Source organism: Strix uralensis, chromosome 3 (genome assembly GCF_047716275.1).
Source record: "Strix uralensis isolate ZFMK-TIS-50842 chromosome 3, bStrUra1, whole genome shotgun sequence".
Classification (NCBI taxonomy): domain Eukaryota; kingdom Metazoa; phylum Chordata; class Aves; order Strigiformes; family Strigidae; genus Strix; species Strix uralensis.
The window spans coordinates 6961545-6979953 of NC_133974.1; the positions used below are offsets into that span (position 1 = coordinate 6961545).

Sequence of the window (18409 nt, forward strand, 5' to 3'; positions counted from 1 at the left end):
TTTAGATTGGTATATTGGTGGTGGTGGTGTTCAAATTATATTTTGGGGTTTTCATGGCTTTTTTTTCCCCCCAAGTTGAGTCTGTCTTTTGCCTGTGACCATAATGGGTGAGTGAGCCCTCTCTGTCCTTGACTCTCAAGTCTTTTGTATTTTCTCCACCTCATCCCATGTGGGGGCAGGAATGATGGAGCTGCTGCAAGCCAGCTGGGCCTAAACCATGACCTGTATGGAAAAGCGGTTTCTATTTTATAGTTCTGTTCCATGCCCCTGTATACCACAGCTTCTTTCTCCTCTTCAAAGGGTGTGGATTTTTCATGCTGCCATAATGATCTATGACAGTGTAATAGTCTGGGTGAGTATCACAGTAGATCTCAATTGTTAGTGGTCACTCAGTAAGAGAAACACTTGCATGTTTATTCCCTTAATAGACAATACACAGTGGTAGGCTGGAGAGAATTTAATTAAATTCTGTTGCAATCTCATGTTAAGATCACAGATTATATAAATATTTAATTACACTGTTATGTTCTGCTTGTTCCTCTTGCTTCAGTTGTTTTGTTTGTAACCTGACGCTGAAACAAACAGGCTACGGCTAGAAGTAGTCCCCGCCTTTTGCAAGGCTTATTCATTTAGAAGTCACCCTTCCATGTGGTAGCTTCAGGGAGTTTTGATCTAAAAATCAGTTCCTTCTTTAGCCAACCACAGTCAGCTGCTTCTACTGAGATACAGACAGCAATGCTAGTACTTGGACAAAGATCAGTGTCTGGAGAGTACTACAACCATGAGAGACATCAAGATGATCAAGCAATGCTTACATCCTCCTTTTTGAAGGGAGTGGTAGGAGTGACACATCTCTTCTGTAATTTCACCTACAACAGTATGATTGAGTGACAGTGGTAATATAGAGATTAATGAGAGAGGCACTGCTTGGAGCTTTGCCTAAGGGAAATTACAGTTGCTACAAGACCGACCATTTCAGCAGCTTTTGGAATGGAAACATCCTCTGAGTATGGCAGTAAACACAATCTTAAAACGTAAGTGGATTAAGTTCATATGAGAAGTCCTGTGCCCGAACAAACACCTTGCCCTGCTGTTATCTTAAACTATTTCCTGTGGCTTTTACTGTGACTCTTATTTTAATAAGGCAGTTTTGAAAACCTTCTTCCACTGGCACCTCACTGACTAGAAGGAGCAAAAACCTGCTCCAACTGTCAACTGTTGTCAGAGCACAGCTGAAATACTGAATAGTTTAATAAAGATTATTTTTTCTCTTACACTGCAAAAAAGGCTTGCTGGATGCAAACCTAAAGCTTGGTAAGCAGCACTTTAGTTGAATTCCTTGGAGCTTAATCTCTCTCTCTGCAAATTAAGTCAAAACCAGAAAGAGAGTTTAAATTACCATTTCCCCCAGCTGCCTATAAAACAGAAGTTACCCTGTTGCAGTATTTCAAAGAATCTCACTAACTCATTTGAACTAAAACTTCTCTACATTTTCATGACAATGTACCCTAATGCCTTATCTTTTTTTTTTGTTCCACACCCCAAAAGCTGTGTAGGTGGCCAGTGCTATCACATGTCTGAGCAATGTCTGGCCAACATTAGTGTCCTGATGTCCGTGGCATTTTCAGTACTTCTTTGTATTCCTTATTCAGGTTCAGCTGGAGATAAGTCAATATTGGTACCAGGAATAACATTGGGTCCTATGCCATCCACAAGAGAATCCCACTTATCGAAATCTTTCTTAAGACCTATAAAATGGAGGAAAGAAAACCCAAGTGGTAATGAAATAAGTAATCAGCTTTTTGTAAAGCTACAATGAAATATTAAATTATAGGACAGATGAGTCGACTTGGCAAAGTAGGGGAGGCATGATGTTTTAAGGAGGGAAAAACGATACTCCAGGTTTTTTATGTATTAGAACAAAACTGCAATGTTCCTCCTCTGAATTGCTTAGATTACAAAAGTAACTAACAAACCTCTAGAAAAAGAGTCTGACTGTTGTTTTTTCTATTTAAACTTTTCTGACACACTTACTTTTGATCTTGTTCTAAACAGACTGGTTATATAAAAAGCTTCATAGGAATAAAGTATTAATTTAACTTCATACTTTGATGTAAACAGATACTTACTCAAATGTTTCTGCAGGAAGGCTAATGAAGCATGATTGCTTATATCAATAGCTTCATTTGGATCTATTTCTCCTTTTAATTTGAAAAATCTTCCAATGATTTCTCCACTCACAAAGGTAAAGTCAGGAAAGCTCTGATGTACTGACCCCCTGCAAATAGATCAATGATCAACAGTTGTCTGATTAAAAGATTCCATAGGTTGTACAGACTTCTTTAAAGACGGTCACACATCTTATGCTGTCTTCTTTAACAGAAGATAAAACAGGTTAGTCTCGTGAGCATGCAAGATTAGCAGTAAATTCTGTCCTAACCACAGAAGAGAGGAAGTTTTGTACATGCTTACTGTGACTGGCAAAACTTCAAGATCAAGTTATCTCTCTGCTCTGAATATAAGGTGGATTACAGAGCCATCCACTCCCCTGTACGCAGCACTTTCACTAGGAGTGCATAACTGCACCCAGAAGGCTATTCAGAGTGTTCAAACACAGATGATGCACGAGGCCCACCCAGAGCAAAACTTGTGCCTCAGGGCAGGAATGCACACCTTGGAGTACCTTAAACTTAGGGTTACTGGCTGCTCTGAGACAGGTCTCTGTCTCCACTGTGGGGGACATACTGCTAATTTAAACATGCAGTGAAAACCTGGGCCGTGAGGAAGTAGTGACTGTGTCTGCAGTTACATGTAACTGAACAGCTCCAACAAGAGAGTAAAGATTCATCTTCAACCACAGAAATCACAGAATCATTCAGGTTGGAAAAGACCCCTGGAATCATCGAGTCCAACCATCAGCCCGACTCTACAAAGTTCTCCCCTACACTATATCCCCCAACAGCTCATCTAAACAACCCTTAAGCACATCCAAGGATGGGGACTCCACCCCCTCCCTGGGCAGCCTATTCCACTGTCTGACCACTCTTTCTGTGAAAAAGTTGTTCCTAATGTCCATTTTGAACCTCCCCTGTTGCAGTTTAAAGCCATTCCCTCTTGTTCTGTCGCTAATCACCTGTGAGAAGAGACCAGCACCAACCTCTCTGCTATGCCCTTTCAGGTAGTTGTAGAGAGTTATGAGGTCTCCCATCAGCCTTCTCCTCCTCAAACTAAACAGTCCCAGCTCCTTCAATCGCTCCTCCAATTTGTTCTCCAGGCCCTTCACCAGCTTCGCTGCCCTCCTCTGCACTCGCTCCAGCCCCTCGAGATCTCTCTCGTATTGAGGTGCCCAAAACTGGACACAATACTCCAGGTGTGGCCTCACCAGTGCAGAGTACAGGGGGACTATCACCTCCCTGCTTCTGCTGGCCACACTATTTCTAATACAAGCCAGGATGCCATTGGCTTTCTTGGCCACCTGGGCACACTGCCGGCTCATGTTCAGCTGCTTGTCAATTAGAACCCCCAGATCCTTCTCTTCCACACAGCTCTCCAGCCACCCCTCCCCAAGCCTGTAGCCACGCACGGGGTTGTTGTGGCCCAAGTGCAGGACCTGGCACTTGGCCTTGTTGACACTCATCCCGTTAACGTTGGCCCACCGATGATTGATCCTGAACACTTACTTGATAGTGATCATTTTCTTGTTTGTGTCATTGGAGCCAAGCTTCTTCATCTTTAAGATATTATCAGCCCACTGGAATTTTTCAGAGTTGATAAAAAGCAGTGGTTGCTGGACACTGTTTTGGTAAATGTCATCACCTACTGGAAGCATCCATGCATCGAGGGCAATGCCACACCTGTCAAAAACAACTGGATATTGTCACGGAAGCAAAAAGCTTTGTATATGGAAGTTCTCAGCATGCTTTGATTTGCAGGAGACATGGGAAAGAGAAACTCTCTATGATACTGAACATGTAAACAGGTTAATGAATCATTTTGTTTCAAAATTATTTCTACTCTAGGGGAAGAGAATTAATCCATTATTGCATTTGTTGGTCTCCATTGCCAGGTGCAGCAGGGCAGAGGAGCTTCTGCAGGGTCCCACAGTATCATGACATGATACAGCTATTATGTTCTACCACATCCCCACAGCTGAAAGAAGCATGACTTGAGAAAACAAGACATGCCAAACAAAACTCTTCTTCAAGAGCTAATCAGTAGTTGGGGGATCTCAGGTAAGGTCCGCTGCTCCAGACCTCTCAAGTGCCAAACGTCTCTTGCCTTGTTTTGCATACTTACCTGAATCTTATTTCTCTGCTGAGACTCTCAATAACTGTAGCACCACCAAAAGAGTGTCCCATCACAGCTATTCTGCTAGTATCAACAGAATCCTGTCAAAAAAATCCAGGTGCTGTAAGAGACTTTCTTTCCCAAACTTTTTTTTTTAAAGGGAATAATTTTTTAGGCAATAGATACTACTGAAGTAAGAAGAGCATCATTTCAGCTTCATTACTAACTATCCAGATTGGGATGACCTGAGAATATGTTCATAGATCTATGGTGTGATCAGAGTAGTTTACAGGAACCAGTTTAGAAATGGAAGAGGGAAACCAGAAGCATTATTAAGCGTTTAACAAAATGCAGTCACCGTCTTTCACTCACCTTTAGGCTATTCCAGTCAAAGTTTGAATTTAATACATTCATTACTTCCTCTCCTGAATTGATTTTAAGAATGAGATTGAGAGCCTTGATACACTCCTGTGCTCTTTGCTGCACCTGCGGAGAAAGATAAATTAGGGCAGAGCAGTGGAAGGAATTATCAGACAACTGCTAGGCTTGCTGCTCCGTTAGACACAAGACTTAATCTGATCTTTTTTTTTCCCTTAAGTGTCTGATACAGTAACGACTATTCTGAACTGCAGAAGGGAACTGTAAAACAGAACTCTGTCAAGGTCTGACCAACAACAAAATGACTTCTGGAGATCCAAAGAGCTGGAGCTCTTGCACAGACCCTCTGCACACAGAGGAATTTATCCCTAGAACATGCGCCAAAGACCTTCAACTCCTTCATCCTGACACTAGTCAGAGAAGGGGTTGTTGGGATGTGCAAAGGCTTAAGTTACACAACTACAAAGAAAGCTGACTTGCTGCTCCTCCTCATGCTCACTTCGATGAGCAAACATCATTACATCACTTGCCCCATCTGCATAATAGATTTGAAACTGTCTTTACACTGGATAAACCCAAAATAAGAAACAGCCAAGAATCCCGTCTCATCTTACAAATATACACATTCTTGAAAACTGTAGTAAAGCTGTTGCAAATAAAGGCTTTCATTGTCCAGTGTAAGAAGTGTTTTTGACTTTGATATGTCAGTAAAAGAAGAGATTCAAAAAGAACTAAAGAACAGTAGTGTCCTTGGGAACTGCAGTGTGTAGGCAGCCAGCAAGATGTCTGTGCATCACTGAATTTCAAATAAATCTCAATCTCCTGACTTCTCTACTAGTGAAATTAGCAGACAATGGCTTCTGGAGGTTATTTGCAAGCTCAGACATTACATATTTAGACTTGTAAGTAGGATTGTTGTATGCACACAGGAAATGACACTTGTACTGCTGTCTGTATGGCCCAGGGAGATAAACACCCCCCTGGCTGACTTTGCATTAGTTGGAAGAAAAGACTCCCATATTTTAAAGGTCAAGTCTAGGCTTGAAGGAGCTCATCAGTATGGCCATATCACATCTAGCACGGATGCTGCTTATAATCAGGAAGTCTGCATTGTTTACATTGCTATAAACTGTGTTAAAGTGTGTTGAAGATGATGAAGCAGAACATCCCCCTTAAAGCAGCCATGACTCACCTTGCTATCCAACTGTAAACAAAAGCTAAAGCAAGCCTAAAGCCACACAAACATCTGAATTCAACTCTGTGTCACCTAAAAGACTGGGCTGGGCAGCAAAAGTGTGAAGACACGGAGAAGAAACAGAAAGTTGAGTGGAACCAGAGGAGGAACAGCTGATTATCTCAACAGTGCAACTTCATGAGAAAGCTTTATTGAGGAAGTAGTTTATGCTCTGAAGAAAGCTGTAGTTGGCTTTCCCATCTTCAGAAACATAGGACATGATGCACTTTTATATATCCCCTGAGTCATGGCAGAAGACTGCAGACATAGCCAAAGGGAAAGTCCACTAGTTAGTCCTAAACACACCACTCCTGCCTCACTGCCTAGAGCACAGACCCAGGATGAGTACCTGTTTATGGCGCAAACAACGCTCTTCCTCTCCAGTTTTTAGTCTCCTGTAGTAGATCCACTCCTTCTCCATGTTTGATGTAGACTCTTCCTGTGGTTCTGAAACGGACTTTTTTTTACAATAATACGTTGCTGAAGCAGATTCATCTCTGTAATATCAACAAAAGGTTATTTCTGGGGATGTATTCCATTTAGTTTGAGATGAAGTCAACAGAAGTTTTAGATTTCACTTATCTCAAGAGATCCAGCCACCAACTCTGTGCTGCAATCACAAGCGAGTGTAGACAGACTTTCTAAATAATGCAATAACCCCACCAAAACTCCCACCTCCTTTATATTCTCCAAGTTCTAAGAATAAGAGAGAGAAAAACAGCACACCTGAAGAATGACGAATGATATCTACCCTGGGACTTTTCATTTAAGGGCTTATCTAAATTCCCTTTGCTTAGATAAGAGTTGAGCTAGAGAAACAGGGGGTGTGGGCAGGGCTGAAGAAGATATATTAGGTTTTTTTTAAAAAAAAATTGTAAGTTCTTCTTTAGAATAAATAACATTGTACTCAATGTAAGAAAGTTTCTTTCCATCAGAAGTCAAAAACATGCAGTATACACACCTGTGCTCCACAGCAGCCACTACAAAGCCCTGAGAAGCCATCTCTATGCAAATAGCAGAATAGATTGTCCTGCAATGAAAACCACACTCTGGTGAGACACGTGCACACACAATTATTTCAATTACACTGCTCTTTAAACGCTGACCACACTACATATGTGCTAGCCCCCACTCACTACTGCTTCTTTTTAAATTTGCTAGCCAGTAGAGCAGGCTTTTGTATGCCAGGCACAAAAGCCTGTTCACAAAACCCTGTTATTGTTTTACTATCTATTCAGAAGGAAGAATGCTAATGATTTTTAAAAAGTAGCATATATGACACTTCGCATCTTCAAAGAGCTGTCCAAAAATCAGCTGTCTAATCATCACAACATGCTTAGGGATTGGTAAATACCTTCACCCCTAAAATACAAGGGGAATACACGAATAAATACATCAACCTGCTGCTTATTTCAGTGGAGGCATACTAATACACAGAACAGCCTGTTCTTCAAATCTGTTTCAGCTCCACGGGGATCTCACTCCCCTACTGAGAATCTGCTCAGAACAACCCTTGGAGACTGCTGCCTCCACAGACGCCAAAAATAGTTTGTCAACAAACTGAAGAATTACCGAAAAGCTCCAAGTCCATGGGAAAAAACGAGGAGTGGGTATTTTTCTCCTGGCTTAAAAGCAGCATTCGACTTTGCAGGACAGGTCACTGAACCTAGATAAAAATTGAAGCACATGTCATTATTACTGAAACGAGAGAAAGCATTTCCTCCTGTGGGAGAGATCCCAAAAATCTGGTGACCACTGATTTCAGAGTCGTCATCTGACGATAAGGTACCAAACCTCATCCTTAAAATACAGAAGACAAATATGGATCTGATTCTGAAAATACTTTCTACTTGGCAGAAGATACTTTCCTTCTCCTCCCACCCACAGCCTAGCACAAGGCCTACATGCCTCTTAAACCCTACGAGAACAGATTTTCAAGAATAGTCAGGCATCCAAGTCTTGTTGGTATTCAGACCTTAGTATCTATCTGACCTTTGTATATTTGCACATTTCCCGGTGGGATTTAAATCCCCACACACAGGCGCAGCTTACCCAAGGTCTTCCTAGATCAAATTGCCCAGACACTCCTATTCATAGCAGGCGGGGACAGCAGGTCTGCCCGAGAACTGGGTCATATTCAGCCTTGAGCATCACAAACCCATCCCAAACAAATATACTTCTTTGGGAAGAACACAGTGTGCACGGAGCAGCGAGGCAACGACCTGCATACAGAGCTCATGCCCTTGCACTAGTCGAGGAATAAAATCAAAACCAGTCTTACCAACATAGTACTGGAAAAGCCTTTCTCCTACGACTCGGTACATATTAAGGAAGTCAGAGAGTCCTTGATAGTACTCTTTATCTGGAATCCATGGTGCCTCTTCATTATTTGTGGTGTCACACGATGGATAATACAGGCGCAAGAAGCTTCCCTGGGATTAGGAGGAAAAAGAAAAGAAAAAAAAGGAAGATTGATATTTATTTATATATGACAGAAGAAAAGGAAGATTCAAACATTTATGTCAAGGACTTCAGATGCAAGTGTAACAGCTCAAGAGAATCTCATGAAAAAATTATTATCCTATACAGGCTTTGATGCCGAATCCTATGTCACTATCTTTTTGTTCCTGCAATCAATTTAAAGTAGCATGACTGTTGGCATCAAGAGATACACATCACCTTCTCTAGGTTAGCCTATAGCTAATTCAAAATGCTCCATTTAATTAAGTTAATAATTCTAAACACTCACAACGTATTTGCTCCATTTCTGCACCTTGCTGGATCTTTTCTTACGTCCTCCTCACTACGCCTCCTTTCTGGGAATGGTAGGATGATGCAGTTTGATCAGTTTAACAGGGGTGACGGTGTCCCCTTCACCCTTCCAGGTGGGAGCCGTCATTGCTTTCCTTGCACCAGTGAGTCTCACGGAGCTACTACTGACTCAATTCAGTTTGCTAAACTGGGGCGGGGGGGGAAAGGACCCTGCTGGATGTATATTTTTCCCCTAGGTTAACAAGACAAATTTTACCCCAAGACTAGTTTCTGGAAGTGTGGTCCTGCAGAGGAGATGTGGGCAGAGTCAGGCGCGTGGTCTCAACGTGGCTATAGTGTTCCTGGCTGAAGTGAGCAAAAGGCTGTCAGTAAAGCTCTTGGGCAGCTGCACATGCAATACATTGTTCTTCCTCCTCATCAAGATGTTTCCAAGTCTGTAGTGGTCCATCTTTCTAAACACAATTTTGTTAACCTGTGTTTTATCTGCCTGTTTCTTACCACTGATCTGAATCCTCTTTTACTGTCTGCACTCCAGGTCTTCCAGGAAACCACTCAAGCTTTCCACATTCACATGGACCCTCCGTACCCCCTTGCTGGCGTTTTTCCTACACAGACAGCATCAATTTACTGAAGGCACACCTTAAAGCACCCCTCGCAGCAGATGAACTGTATGTAATTTGCATTCTTACTTCCTGGTTTGCAACGGAATTTGTGACCCACTATTCAAATTCACGGTTTTGTTCCACCTGTACTTTTGTTTTAACAAGTTAAGTCTAGGGCCAAAAAGAATAAGAGCTTTGGAATATCTGGCTTCTTGAACTCTAATTTATCAGTCTCACACACAACGTGTACCAAAAGCTTGTTTAATGAAGCTTATTTCTATTTACTCATCAAACTTCAATCAATCTTTGACACAAAGGCTACTAAGGCAGAAATCATCAAACCTTCATCCATACTGGTAATGATATTAATTTGATCCCAGCATAGCCCCAGTGAACCTCCCCAGGTGACTAACTTCTTACCGGAAAGGGAAAAAGGTTCATTATCTATGCCTAAGAGAACTGTAATTATACAGATTGCCTGTCTAAAAAAAACACATGGGCTGATTGCAAAGAAACTAACTGCTTCTTTGTGCTAATACACAGTAAGCTCAGTAAAGGAAAACATATGAATAACCACTTCAAACTGATCATGAGTTCCACTATGCCTGGCTAGTCTGAGGAGTAAAACCTCAGTGTAAAGTGTAAAGGCAGACGTATTCTCATAGGAAAATTAAAAAGCAAGAGGATTTGAAATGGAAACCTATAAGCGAGCTCATTAGCTGGCTATTTACTGTTCCCATCTTCTTATCATGGCTTCTCTCTGTACTAACCACTTGCAGAATTGACATCCTGTTCTTTTTCAGATAGATAAAATTTCAGTAGGACATCTCGTGCTTTACCCTGTGGCTGAAACACTGCATACCCTCATCACCCAACCCTGCCAAATCCCACTGGGATCTTTGTGATGAGAACAGCTACAGTCACGGAGACTGCGTGTGGAGCCTCCCCAGGAGCCCAGTGCAGAAGGGAGCGGTGGGGTGGATGGGAAGAGCCCCGTGGGTCCCAGTGGGACACAGCTTCCCTGCAGTATCTTGTGTAGGGGAGTCAGGAAGGCAAGGATATTAGGAGGAGGGAGGAAGCAGCCATGGGGAAGGCTTAGAGGTTACATTCACCTGGTAAATGCCCAGCACACATCCTACATTGGGACAGAGAGGATAGAAAGCTGAGCTGTGAGTGTCAGCCATGCAGCATCGCTGCACACAGCCAAGACCTTCTGTTTGATTATCTGTAAAACTACAGCAAGTTGTTTCACTAACATTGTGGCTTAAATCCAATGGAGGAAGAACCGAGAGCTTTACCTCAACTGCATTTTCTGTCATCAGGTCTGTACATCCAACCGAGTGTGGTCCCTTTCCTTTGGGGATCCTATAAAACTTCTCAGTGCTGTTCGTCCCCATTTCCATTGCTGCCTTCACCGACAAACCTGGGGAAAAACACAAAGCAAATCAAGAGATGCCCATGGCCTGTATGACCAAACCACCTACCCTGAACAAAATTCAGCATGCAGAAGATCCAGGAGTAGGAAATTCAAGGTTGAGCCGATACAAGAATGTGCTTATGAGAATCAGAGATCTGAAATCTCACATCAGCAACCTGTCTCACTCTGCCTTGGAGCAGAGTGTCCTGAATCCCAAGGCTCAGACAACACCGTGCACTACAGAGAAAGGCGGGGAGGAAACGTTTGGCTGGGAACGCCACAGGAGGTCGAGGTGCTGGGGCGTAGAGCAGCACCAGTCTCACTTCTTGGGCACAAACAGGGAAGAGCGAGCCCACGAGCAGCGAGTTTCAGGCCTGAAGGCAGTTTCCTCCCTGCCAGGCTACGACCTCGAGCTGCTCCTCCTCGCACGACTGCAGAGAGGGAAGTTTTTGCAGCTCCTCGGTAAACAAAACCGGCCTACGCGTCTGGGGTGGAAGGGTGTCACGGAGAAAAACAACGCTGTAGCCGTTTTTCCAGGAGGAATGACGAAGCCTGGATTTGATCCCTGGAGAGAAGAGGAAGGGCTGTCCGTGCCGGAGAGGTTGTGGGGAAGGTCCGGCCCTCCCCGGCCCATACCTGGGGTGACCCGGCCGGGCCCGGCCGGCCCTGGGGACGAGCGGGGCGCAGCCGCCGCAGCCCGGCCTAGGCAGCAGCCCTGAGCCGCACCCCCGGGCCCTCGCTCCCGGGGCGCCCGGGATCTGCCACGTTGTCCCGCCCCGCCGCAGCGTGGAACAGCCCCGGGGCCATCCCGGCACCGCAGGAGCAGCCCGGCGGGTCCGCTCCGCCGCCCCCCAGCCAGGCCCGGCAGCCCGCGGGGGCTGGGGAAGGCGCGGGGCCGGGCCGGGCCTCCCTCGCCCGGGGAAGCGGCGGGGCGGAGCGCGGCGGCTCCTCCCCGGAAAAGGCCGTCGTCTTCCGCCGGCGCGGAGCGGAGCGAGGAGCGGAGATGGTGCGGAAGCTGAAGTACCACGAGCAGAAGCTGCTGCGGCGGCTGGAGCTGGTGAGCTGGGAGGCGGCGGGGGGGAGCCTGGCCGAGGTGAAAGCGCTGCGGCGGTACCGGCTGGGCCGGCGGGAGGACTACGTGCAGTACAAGGCGCTGGCCCGCACCGTCCGCGCCTTGGCCCGCCGCCTCCGCGACCTGGGACCGGCCAGCGCCGCCTTCCGCGCCCGTTGCGCGGCCGCGCTGCTGGAGAAGCTGTACGGACTGGGGCTGGTGGGCAGCCGGCGGTCGCTGGCCGACTGCGAGAGCCTCTCGGCCGCCGCCTTCTGCCGCCGGCGCCTGCCCTGCCTGCTGCTGAAGCTGCGCATGGCCCAGGACCTGCGCCACGCCGTCACCTTCGTGGAGCAGGGACACGTCCGCGTGGGGCCCGAGGTGGTGACCGACCCCGCGCTCCTCATCCCCCGCGCCGTGGAGGACTTCATCACCTGGGTGGACGCCTCTCGCCTCCGGCAGAAGGTCCTCGACTACAACCAGGAGCGCGATGACTTCGACCTGGCCGCCTAGGGACGCGCCGCCCCTCGGGACACGCGTGGGAATAGACACGCACGCGTAAAACCACCATCGGGTATTCACCCCACACCCCCCCAAACACACCTGCGCGGGGAGCAAGGAGGAGACCTACTCCCTTCTAGTGACGCGTTGCTCTGCTCCTCGCTCCCCTTTACAGCGAACGGCTCCGTTCATCCACGCGGAGAAACTTCCCCTCCGCTTCCATCGCTCCGAGGAAACATCCGACAGCCCAGCTCCATTGTCCTTGTGTCCCGTAGAGCAGAAGTGCTTGGAAGGCTCTCTGCCTGATCGCAGGAGAGGAGGGGTGGTCAGGTTTATTGCTTGGCTGCTAATAATAGCTGCGGGAAGGGGTTTTAAGCCTGGCCAGGTGGCTTAAAACTCAGTTTTAGGACTGAGTTTGGCAGCTTCGGTGCTGCCTTTCTGAGAGATTGTCCCAAAAGACTGCTGGTTCCTCCTTCGGCTGACAGGCGTGCAGTAACCAGAGGAGCTGCATTGGAAGGTTTTTCTCTTGATACTAAGAAAAGTGTATATGGGGGAGATGTGGAGGTGGTTCAGGGTCAGCAGTAAACAAGGAGGCCAAGTACGGCATTTCTGGAGCAATAAAAGTTTTGGCCAAAAAGGGAATTAAGAAGAAAAAAAAAAAGCCAACTTTTATTTTCATGTGAAGTCATAAAGGGAAGTTTGATACCCTGAGTTCAGTATCTTCGCTGTGTGGGGTTCCAGCTGACAATGAGGCATCATTTATGGAGCAGGGGAGGAGTTGGAGCGAAAGCTGTCCTAACCATAACTGCAGATCTGGGGGGAACTTCTGCGTTTAGTACATAAGCCAAACAAACATCAATACCTGAGGGGAACCTCAGGCTTTCTGGGGCTGTTGGGAACTTTATTCCCCTTTGAAATAAAGAGCAGAAAAGCAAAAATAAAACAGGTGGTTTAAGTTCCTGAAGAAATGTGTGTGCTATTTTATGATGTAGTTTCTCTGAGAGTTTCTTCTCGTTTTTAAATATTCCAGTAAGCCCTGTTTGTCATCGTGCAGAATTTTTTTTTAAGGTAATTTATGTAACTTTTTAATTTTGATTGCTACAGGGCTATACTGAGTTACAAAGTGCTTTTTGCTAGAAATACTTTCTTTACTTTACCCAGGACTATGAAAGGATTTGGCAGTAGGTTTAGGAGTGGAGCTGTGACTGCCTGTCCAAAGGCTGGAGTTCAGCTGCACCTACTTCTTGGGGTCTGGAAGCTTTAATAAGGCTTCTCTGAATGGGAAAGGTATTTAGGTGAAGGGTGTTTTGGGATTACCAAATGAGGACCAGAAACTCAACAAATGTTACGGCTGTTTTTTAAAATGCAGATTAGATGTTAAAATTCCTACCAGTCTTGTAAGCCAAATGTATTAAGCAGAGCATTAACTTTTAAAGCAATAATAGATATTAAGAAACGGACACAAAAGAGGTGGGGAAACCCCTTTGCTTATCCTATGAACTACTCCTGTTTACACATTAATTTATTTCAGTAAAACATCACCTGCAATACCTTAAAAACCTTTTTCTCAGGGTATGCGCCTTGTTTATAGTAAGAAATACAAATTGAAAAGATGTTTCGCACCTGAAGCATGACTTTTCTTAAACACCTTTCCAGCTTTCATCTGGAAAAACATCATCATTCTTTGGGAAGTTCAGAAGGTGCCCAAGTCAGGTGCAGGTAAAAATGCTGTGTTTGCTCTGCTTCACTCTTTTGGGGGAATTTAAGTACCAGCACAATGACATGCCCTGTGCAGGGCATTTTACTGCTCAGATGCTGAGCTGCTGCTCTGCCCACTTTGTCCAGCCCTCAAAGGAACAGCAGAAAAGGAAATCTTGAACCTCCAGCCTGTTAGCCTCTGTAGTTTACATCATCAGCCTGTCCTAGACCAACTTTTCATCATTAATCTGTGCCCCTCCAGCATCTTCTGCAGCAGAAGAGAAACAACCCAAAAACCTGTAGGCTGTTAAATTATGCTATGGCAATGGTAGCTAATTGATTTCCGTATGGATGCTGTGGGATAACAGCATCCATCACCCCTGCTCTCCTCCTGCGGTATTGGAAATCAAACCCTTAGGTGCTTTTTAAGAAACGCATCAGGTGCATTTTAAGAAATGCATCTTTATATGTCTATGTGTTTCTTAAGTCTGGAAGTCTGTGGCCCTGTTGGTTTTACAGTAGCTGAGACCCGAGATGCTCCTAAATTTTTAATAGCTGGAGTCCACGTACCCCTCAGAGGAGAGCTGGGTCCATTTCCAAGTGGGATAAACAGAGCGTTGTCTTGATATGAAAATGGAAGTGACATCTGACGGCAGCACGCCCACGCTCTTGCTCGTGAGTGCAGTCAGGCAGATGATGGCTTCCTTGTGTTTAATGGTGACTTTGCCTTTAGTTTGTGGGTTTGAGTTTGTTTGTCAGAGCTGACGTGCGGTGGCTGCGGACGGGCGGTTCCCGCAGCAGCTCCGGAGCTGGAGATTGCAGGGGTACAGGAAGCAGCTCCGACAGCCTTTCCTGGCACTTGGATAAACAGTCTGGTTTTTAAAACCCAAGGCTGGATCCAACATCAGTATAAATCGGTGCTGACTTCCAGGGGTCTGTGTGAGCTGGCACAAGGATGATCTGGCTGGGAGCTGGAGGGGTCCCAGCTTCTCCAGCAAGGGAGGAAGGAGCTGTGGGGGGCTCTGGGCAGTGCAAGAGCCGTCAGGACAAACAGCGAGCAGTTCCTGTGCAGCAGCTCTCTCTTGGATAGCAGGCAGCGATCAGGGAGGTTTTATCAGGGCCTATGCTGGGTTTGGGGTTTTTTTTCCCTTGTTTTTTTTCCTCCTTCTTTTCCCTGGCCTTGGCTTGTCCTTTATTTGAAGGCTGCCAAAGTGGGGGAGCTGAGCTTGGGGAATGTGGGGGAGCTGAAGAAAAGAGTCCTTCACACTGATGCCTTTTGTGTTGCAGGGTATAAATGCCTGAAGCTGTCACTGAAATGCAAATGTGTGTTTTTCTGCTGATCTGAGCCGCTTTTTTTCCAGTAAACAAGAATGCTCCGTGTTTTAAAAGCTGCTTCCATCTGACGTCTTGGCATGACTTAGTGCAGAGTTGATGCCGACCTCAGTAATTTGGTGATAGCACATCATGGCAAGCATAGATGGCACGTGAGGCTGGGGAAGGGCATGCAACCCCCTTGCCAAGATGGGGTACAGAGACTGAGAGAAGCAATGGTGGAGCTGGGTGATTCCCAGCCGTTTGGGTGATGCTCCTGCATCCTGGATTAGGCCAGGGCCTCCCAGCCACATCTCAGGGCACTTCCATGTGCTCACCTCAGTGGCACTCCCCAGTGAGATATTCCCCCACGGGTGGAAATGTCACTGTCCCCTTCTTAAGCTCTGAGCACTCTGTTTTAAGTACATCCCCTGGCTGATTTGGCACTGCAGATTCAACCACAGAGCCAGTTCTCATCACTGGGGCATGGGCTTGCCATAGTTCCTACACCATATACCAAAACGTTTCAACATTCACTGGGTCTGGGAGAAAAAAGCACCCCTAAGCATTATGGCAGCATTTACCTGAGAGCCCCAGTTCTGGTGTCTGCTCTTAAATGCGCTGGTTTAGACATCAGAGCAACTCTTCTCACCCTTTGCTTGCTAGTTTGGGCCTGAAGCAGGACCTGGGTGGTGGAAAACCTGTCTGCTATGTGGTCAGTATGTGGGGATGCTGGGTGGAAGCAGCAGGCAGCAGCCCTGGAGTCAGCAGGAGGAGGCAATTGGATTCAGTCTTCCCATAAACCATGGAGCTTATGGATCTAAATCCAAGTGTACCTCCCCCAGTGGAAACGTGCCCTCTCGCTTCTCTGCAAACATGACTACACAGCAGAAAGGTTCCACCACCACTATTATTGGCTAATTTCAAAGAGAGAAAGTGTTCCACTTCCAGCAGGCAGAGAAAAAGGAGAGGCCAACCACTACTGACCGACAGAGATGGAGATTTGAGCATCTCCAGTTTCCTCCTAGAGCTGCCCATTAGAGGATCCACGTGTCCCCAGCAGTAAGTCACAACAGCTTCTCGGCTGCTGTAAATCATGTCAGCGGGGTTGATATGTGCAAGTCCGGATGGTGTTGCCACCCTCAGTTCCTGCCCTGAAGAGCCACCACCTGCTGCTCCTGCAGAGGCTCAGATGGTTGTGTCACGGGGTGAAGTACAGGCAGGCTCTCCTGGCAGGTTCGTCTGACTAATGTTACAGTCTGTCACCTATATCTGAGCTCATTGGGCTTAAAACACACTGGGGGTGAGCATATCCTAAAACCGTCGTCTCTCTCCCCACCTCTCTAACAGCAGCCAGGGTGCAGGGTCCCGTGCAGGTGTCCACCTTGCCGATGCTGGGTTTGGGGGAGATGAATGCCGTGCTGGCAGAGCACCCAAAACCTCCCGCTCTGTGTCCCTGTCAGCCTCCTAGAAGCATTTAAGCTGGGAAGGACTGCTGGAGGTCACCTAGCCCAAACCCCTGCCCAAATCAGGGCACGCATGGGGCTGCCTTGGTTTTACATGTCTCAGTTACAGACACTCAAAGGAGAGTTTAATCACCCTCGCTGCAAATACTTTTTTTCCCTTTCCATCTAGTCTGAGTTTCCCTTGCTGCAGCCTGGGGACTGCTGCTTTCCATCCCCACGGTGTCAGGAGGTGGGTTACTTCTCCCCATGGGAAAACTCGATTCACCTCTTCCCTGAACGCTGGCCATACACGCAGCAAGGAAGGGGCACATCCACCATGTCCCCCCCTGCCGCTTACCCAGAGCGAATCCCACCCCTCCGCGGGGACGCGCAGGGATTTGGGGCCAGATGAGGGGCTGTAAGGGAGGAAACGGAGGAGCACAAGCCCTCAAGGACTGGGAACAGGCTTCGGGAAGAGCAGGCTGAAGCCAGGGAGCGGGAGCGCTGGGGCCAGATAAGGGGCTGTAAGGGAGGAAACAGAGGAGCACGAGTCTTCAAGGATTGGGAACAGGCTTTGGGAAGAGCAGGCTGAAGCCAGGGAGCAGGAGCACTGGCAAGCTGCACGAGGGGCTGCGCAGAAACTACTCAGCTCCTTAAAATCCCCCTCACGCTACCGTTGCTCCTCCCCGTGATCTCCCCAGACCGTTTTTCCCCCTTTAGCCCTCCACGTACCTGGTGTGCGGTGTCCCGGCTGCCCTTGGCTCCCGTCCCACTGGCTGGAGGAGCAGGATGGACCCTTCGGCCGCCCGCGGCCCTCCGGAGCCAGGCGAGAGGCGGCTGGCCCCGCAGGAGGATGTCTTTCTCTCTGGCAGACTGACTGCCGGGCTCTCCCCGAAGGGGAGGGACCAAACTTTGCCTTAGTTTCCAGACGAGACAATCTTTCTGGGAGAGATCTTCTCTGGGCCTGGAAAACAAGCTTCCGGCATGGTGCCATACCAAAAAAACGCCACACGCCCCAGAGGACCCTGCGGCTGCTTAGATGTCGGGCTGTGCCTTTGCAGGGCAGGGACGGGTTTAGATACGGGTTTGTTTGTATGTGGCTGTGAATTTCTGGCTTTGCTCACAGCGCTGAGTGTGGTGGCGTTAGGGCTGGATTAAGCACTGTGATCCTTGTGAGAAAATCCCCCTGGCCAGGCTGCTGTGACCTTTATGGATGGGTGAGGAGGGGAGACCTGCAGCAGGGGATCACTGCCCTTTGGCACAAGGTCCCCCCATAAAAATCCAAATCTTTTTTCCACTGGTTTTATGAAAGGGGATAACAACACCCTAAGGAAGCTGATCCCACTTTTGGGGTGCAACTTCTGGAGTGGTTTAAGGTGGATCAAGCACAGGTCCCTAGTAGTGGGGTGGATCTGCATCCACCCCCCCTTTTGCACAGCCCCAGCATTTGCCCCCTCAATAATGCTGAATTTAGGGAATTAACCCTAAAACCAGCACCGATAATAAAAGATTAGTTTTCTGAGAGATCAACAGGTTGATCCAGCTGATGAAACAGCCATATGAGCTTCAAGGCTAAGCAAAGTGAGGCAGTAGGGGAGGAAGGGAAGGTAAAATTTGACTTGGCCTAAGTTGCTTATGAAGCTGCACCCATGCACCATCTCCTTGTAGAGCTGGTGAGCTTCTGGGGTGGAATCATCAAATTCTCTTCCCCTCCCC

The 18409-nt window shown here is 47.1% G+C and overlaps 2 protein-coding genes across 3 annotated transcripts; one reads left to right on the plus strand and one right to left on the minus strand.

Annotated features, from left to right (window-relative positions):
- Positions 1-442: 442 nt before the first annotated feature.
- PLA2G7 (phospholipase A2 group VII) lies at positions 443-17799 on the minus strand. Of its 2 annotated transcripts, none has more exons than XM_074861425.1 (11): positions 17426-17799; positions 10572-10696; positions 8181-8331; positions 7472-7565; positions 6861-6929; positions 6249-6396; positions 4660-4773; positions 4297-4388; positions 3681-3854; positions 2130-2278; positions 443-1748 (listed from the first exon to the last, which is right to left on the minus strand). In XM_074861425.1, exons 1-11 carry the CDS (start codon positions 17685-17687, stop codon positions 1645-1647), a joined length of 1482 nt encoding a protein of 493 aa, XP_074717526.1. In that variant the 5' UTR covers positions 17688-17799; the 3' UTR covers positions 443-1644. The 2 variants fall into 2 exon arrangements, with proteins under 2 accessions (XP_074717526.1, XP_074717527.1); XM_074861426.1 differs by lacking the exon at positions 17426-17799 and adding an exon at positions 11327-11574.
- IMP3 (IMP U3 small nucleolar ribonucleoprotein 3) lies at positions 11694-13207 on the plus strand. Its single transcript, XM_074861431.1, has one exon. The coding sequence runs from the start codon at positions 11694-11696 to the stop codon at positions 12249-12251; it is 558 nt and encodes a 185-aa protein (XP_074717532.1). The 3' UTR covers positions 12252-13207.
- Positions 17800-18409: the final 610 nt, after the last annotated feature.

Bases quoted from the DNA above. Each gene is read 5' to 3' on its own strand.
- IMP3 (XM_074861431.1), top strand. From the start codon at position 11,694: ATGGTGCGGAAGCTGAAGTACCACGAGCAGAAGCTGCTGCGGCGGCTG.
- PLA2G7 (XM_074861425.1), bottom strand. From the start codon at position 17,687: ATGGCACCATGCCGGAAGCTTGTTTTCCAGGCCCAGAGAAGATCTCTC. The intron at 10,697-17,425 runs GTACGTGGAGGG...GTTTTTCCCCAG, and splicing joins GCCGGGACACCGCACACCAG to GTTTGTCGGTGAAGGCAGCA. The intron at 4,389-4,659 runs GTGAGTGAAAGA...TTTTTTTGACAG, and splicing joins TTGACTGGAATAGCCTAAAG to GATTCTGTTGATACTAGCAG.